The sequence below is a fragment of the Pundamilia nyererei genome, unplaced genomic scaffold (genome assembly GCF_000239375.1).
Source record: "Pundamilia nyererei isolate P.nyererei 1_Seehausen unplaced genomic scaffold, PunNye1.0 scaffold00501, whole genome shotgun sequence".
Taxonomy (NCBI): Eukaryota; Metazoa; Chordata; class Actinopteri; order Cichliformes; family Cichlidae; genus Pundamilia; species Pundamilia nyererei.
Genome location: NW_005187902.1, coordinates 142869 through 148450, shown reverse-complemented (window position 1 = coordinate 148450; position 5582 = coordinate 142869). Strand labels below are relative to the sequence as shown.

The 5582-nt window shown below is 42.3% G+C and overlaps 1 protein-coding gene across 1 annotated transcript in view; it reads left to right on the top strand.

Annotated features, from left to right (window-relative positions):
* khdrbs3 (KH domain containing, RNA binding, signal transduction associated 3) overlaps window positions 1-5582 on the top strand; it is a 141319-nt gene continuing 135737 nt past the window's right edge. Inside the window, exon 1 of the mRNA XM_005754060.2 lies at window positions 1-482. Coding sequence (XP_005754117.1) covers window positions 392-482 — 91 coding nt within the window. The 5' untranslated portion in view covers window positions 1-391. The remainder of the gene's footprint in view (window positions 483-5582) is intronic.

The following is a 5582-nucleotide window of genomic DNA, read 5'->3' as shown; positions in this document are numbered from 1 at the left end:
GGTTCAGCTCTGGATACAACAGAGGGAGCTTCAAAGAGCCCCTTCACCCACAGAGGAGAGGACCGCTCCGGGTGTAATGCGTAGCTGGGCTTTGCCTTCTGCTTGGATGGGATAAAACCTACCGTTCAAATTTAAACGCTCACTGTGTGTGTGTGCGCGCACGCGCGTGCGAAAGAGAGAGAGAGAGAGTGTGTGTGTGTATTCCGCGAGGACTGGGAAATGCTCTTCTAGCGCGAGCGCGGATGACATTAGAGCCCGCGTTTTTTCCTCCCCCCACACAAATATTCCCAACTTGGAGCCTCCTGGACGCCGAGCAAGTTTTTGTTTTTATCTTTTCTTGAATTGCGTTTGAGCAGTGTAGCTGGAAGCCCAGAAAGCAGCGCAGGACAAGATGGGGAGCGAAAAGTACTTACCGGAGCTCATGGCAGAGAAGGACACGCTGGATCCGTCTTTTCAGCACTCCCTGCGGCTACTGGATCAAGGTAAGCGTCCCTGGATAAACACTGAAGTAAACACTTGAGCGGCGCGAAAAATGTTTAGTAAGAACTTTTAGTTTTTAACGTTTGGTCTCCAGGCTACACGACATCAGCAGTCCGCCCACTTTTGACTTAAAAATAAGAGGTACTTACAAATTTTCCCTTGGTCACACTAGCACAGCCAGGTGCTTTTTAGCAACAGGGCTGTTTTTGCCAAGTTTTCATGCTCACACTGTGCTTTAGCCTCCAGTAGTGAATAAAATATGGCAGGAGAGACTAAACACTGCACCTTCAAACCTTTAAATTGGCCAAGCCTTGGCGTGAATGATGACATTTCAGCTCGTCTTAATTAGCTTGCAATTAGTGGATATGATATGTCATAAAGCCGGGGAAATGCCGGTAAAGTGAATATCTGAATATCCTATATATTTTTTTCTTTTTCTGATGGCATACCGTGAAATGCTAGCCTGCAGTTCGTGAAAGGAACGGAATGACATCTCAGTTTACAGGCTGCCCTCATCTCTATCCCCGTGCTGACATGTGTGAGCTGTGGTGCCAGCGCAGGAATAATCGCTCTTTATTCAGATAGAAGTGTTTCCTACTTTGAAGACACGGACGTGACTGAAATGGTGTGTGTGTGTGGATGGAGCGACAAAAGCGCTCGCATGCAGACGCTTTAATTAATCCGCTGCACAGGGTCCTGCTTTGAAGCTGTCGGGGTCCACCCCCCCCCCCTTTTTTTTTTCTCTTGCAAACACTTTCTGGAGACTCCTGAGCTCTAAGGAGTGTGCTTTTACAGCAGCCAAGTGCATCCTTCAAGCAGCACTCACGGGCTTTGGGAGTCGAGCAGGCTGTTGGTGCCTTTACAGGTAACAGACGAGACAAGGAGCCCAGGTCTGTAAGTAGTCCTTCTGGGTTGTAACTAATTCTGTTGAATCCCAGCTCTTTTTATGCCGACAGCTGCGCCAGTTCTACTCGCTGTCTCGCAAACTTGGGGGATCTCAGGGTTAAAAGGGTTCGCTGGGGCTCAGAGCAAAGCCAGGCACGAATCAAGTTTAATGGTGTTAAGATGCTGGAGTTTGCCATAGTTACAATCAGTTTACAGGTTATTTTGATCCCTGGTTGTTTGAGCCAATATAAAAGAACATGTAAAGTGATCTGAAAATGACAGGAAAAGGGAAATCAGGAAAGCAGTTAATGGGTGGGCCCTTAATTTAAAATAGGCTCTTTAATGTAATGTGTGCAGGTGTTTAAAATGTACTTAATTATTTTGAGTTTTCCGTCTGTTTTGCACACTTAGTGAAGAGTATAGTTGTGCATACTTGTTTGAGCTTTCACTTTTGCGTCCAAATCTCTAAATTTGTGCTGTTGCCTTGGTTGTTTTAGTTGTGTTGAGGACAAAGATTGATTAGTGTAGATGTGCTTTGTGGCTCCCAGTGTTTGCGTGTGCAAGAACAGTGTAAAGATTGAGCTGCTAATGGGCCACTATGACTGAGATGATAATTGTTAATATTGTTCAAATGTGCTGCAGTGTGGGGGGGATATGAACACAAGCTGTCTCTTAACACACGATGTAAACACTTAGTTAAATATGGGTCCTTTATGCCAACATTTTCTGACTGTACGTACTATAAAGATTACTGTATTGAGGTTGTGTAATGGGTATCTAACTTAAAGTTAGAGATGTCAAGGTCTTGACTCGTCCTTAAGTACGGTACATCGAAAATAAAGAACTTGGATGGGATTAACTTTAGGTTAACTAACTTTTCTTTAGGTCAGTTTGCTCAAATTCTTTTCGGATTAAATCGTAATAAAAACATGGTGGTTTTATGTAAAAGTCAGGTGTGTTAAATATTCCATGTCCCGTTAACAGTCCAGTGAGTGTTGCACCTTGTTTTTCTACAAGGTTCTGCAAGGACAGAAGCGTACACAGAAAAATGAAGCAATTATACTTCTATTACACTCCTATACATGCTCCTAAATATTAAAAATATAGATAGCACAGTGTAAAGCACAAACTCTGTGACTGACTTTCTGTTTTAACAGGTTTTTGCATAATATTATAAATAAAACTATTCCACTGCCGCTGCTCTGTCTCACAGCCTACTGATGAAAGTGACTGGTTTAAAAGTGTGGCACATTCTTTACTGGAAGGTAGACAATGAAAAATGCAAGAGCCAAAAGGCTTTGATCTCCTTTTTTATATATAGTGAAATGTAAACAGAAGTGACTCTAGACTAACAGAGTAACTGTCCTCTGTTAGGTCTGTATATTTTGGAGGCCTCACAATATCAACCATTGGGTCTTATTTGAAAAATCAGCATTTTTCATTGAGCTGATTCATGTACAGTAAGGTCAATTCATTCCACTCAGTAAGGCAGATAAGCCTTTGTTTCACTCAGCACTTTTGGTTATCAGCTCCTTTTCAGATCTAGGTTAGATTTTTTTTTCTAACAACACTCATTTCCCTTGCTGATAGAGGGAAGATGGCAGCACCGAATCCTTAATGCTAGTTGAAAGACACTTACCAGCCACCTCTGTGACAGACTCTCTCTTAAAGACCTTTATCCACATGGCAGGTCTTCTGTAGAGTTCTAGCAAATATTAGCCTCTTACCGGAATGGAATAAAAGTGAGTGAATACTTAAAGTATGGGCCAGGATATGCCAAAAAAGAAATAAAAAAAAAGAGTGTGAAGTAAAATATTGTACAACAAGTTCTTAATGTAGTACTTCCAATAAAGTTAGTTGGCGATATTTCCGTCGAGGGCAAAGATTGCACTTGGACGCTGTCGCAGTGGCAGAATTAATCCGTGACATTTTATGAAGTAAGCGGTACTCTGCGGTGCACAAAATTTGGCCGAAACAGTCTGCCACAACTCCAAAACTGTAAATACTGTTATCTCTCTCTTACACAACAGATGGAACACGATGCGGCTTAATAGAGCACTTCTTCTGCCATCTTGCTGATGAGTTCTGGACTTGATTATGCAATTGGCAGGGGATGCAGGGAACAGAGCCGGAGTAACTGGAGTTACTGCGTGCACACGGCGAATATGAGATTACTCCAGGTCTGGAGAGACTTCCATTCAGGAAAAATTAGGGGGGCATTGTATTGGAAGCTCGGGGACGGGGCGGACTGCTTTGATAAGTTTGAGCCATTCGCAAAGCTCCTCTCCCGCAAAGAGCATATCTCTTCCCCCTGTGACAAGCCGCATACAGGCAGCATCAGGCTCTTGGAGCTGGAGGAATATCTTAAGCCAAAACAAGAGACAAGCAGGACTAACAGTCTGCCTGGAATGAAAAATCCTCAGCAGCATACTAATGAAGTGCTTCCAGGTACAAAAACACCTCATGTGGCAGGAAGTGCGTCTGTTATTAACATGAAATCACGACTGTAAAAATTTTTTATTTCCATTGTGAATTTAACTAGTTGTTTTGAGAGCAAAAGTTAATCCAGGATCTTAGAAACAATCTTAAATTTCACATTATTACTGGAATTCTACTTCGCTTCAATTCATATTTGATGTGATCCACTGTGTGCTTTGTTCCCCTTAGTGAACAAGGCTTTTATTGTTCTCTTCACTCAGTGGAGATGCAAATTGGAGAAATCTAGCAAGCCATGCTACCCGAGTTATGACATCAAAGCATCTAAGAAGTAATGTGCGGTAAAATAATAGATAAAGGTGGGCCTGTTTGCTGACTTGGGGGAAATGAATCTGCTTTAAGCCGTGTGTGTCTGCGCAGCGTGCAGAATGTTAGCAGAGCAGCAGCTCTGGTGCTCTGCGTGGGTCTGCACAGGAGGCGTTCAGGTGCAGTGTTCAGCTGTACATCACCTGCAGGTCTGGAAGCCTAGCTTACAGTCACTGTAGTAATGCACATAGAATACAGGAAAATAAATTTAGAGTGTAAAAATAAATTTTAGGAGCCACTGTCTTTCCATTAGAAAAGTTGCCAGACCCTGGTGACTATAAGGGGAGAAGGGACTTGATACAGTGTTGTACAGGATTCATGAAGTGCGATGCAATTGTTAATTCTTAATTTTGTGGTAGTGCAGAGAGACCAGCAGCTACAGTCCCTGTGCAAACAGGAGGAGAAAAAGGTGGGGGGCGTTGGGAAGCTTTTTCCAAGGGATTGCCACAGTTGATGGATCCAATGGATTTGGCATACATTTTAGACAGGAGGCCCTTCATCGTGCAACCATCCTATTTATCCGATCTTGGGACTGGCACTAGGCGTAGACTAGCTCTGAGGCTGGGTTTGTTTCCACCTGTTGTGACCGGGAATTCCCAGTGGATAGATGCAGCACAGGTCAGCTGAGGTCTGTTTAGCTTTGCTTGTTGTAGAAACCCTAGTTACAACAAGGTTAGCATGTGAATATACACATATTAAAAGGTTAGGATTAATGAGACATTTTATAATTAAGTCTCGAGAATCAACAAATGGCCAAATCATATGACTGATTTAAGATGATGTAGCAGCAAGACACAGTCCCACTGACTCTCTGTTTCTAACTGTGCAGTTCTATGGATTTTATTGACAGTTTACCTTACTTATGCTGTCTATGTTGTGGACATGTCTAACTGTAATTAACACAGAAGCTTTTGAGATATGTTATGATGTGAATGATACTAATAAACTATGTAAAAAAAAAATGCCCTGAATGGTAAATGGACTGGTTCTTATATAGCGCTTTTCTATTCATCTGAGCACTCAAAGCGCTTAACACAACTTGTGCATTCACCCATTCACACAAGCACATTTTTCTATAGGGATGTAAGAAAATATCGATACAACGAAATATTGCGATATTTCGCTCAATGATACTGAATCGATATTTAAAATCACTGTTATCGATTTTTTTTTAATTGAAAAATGACATGCATTTACTGTTTATTTCTTTTGTATGTTGGAATTCAAACTCCGGCCACTGGTTTGCAGTTTTCACCGCCTTTACTATGACGTAAAAACGAGGTCTCGCGATAACTGTAGAAGCGTCTAGTTTGCCAAAAGAACGAAGTAGAACAGTCAGTGGACGTGTGTGATGCTAGCTAACTGATGACTGAAGAGGAGAGGATACAGCCGGCCCCCGCAGCTTTCAAAGCTGA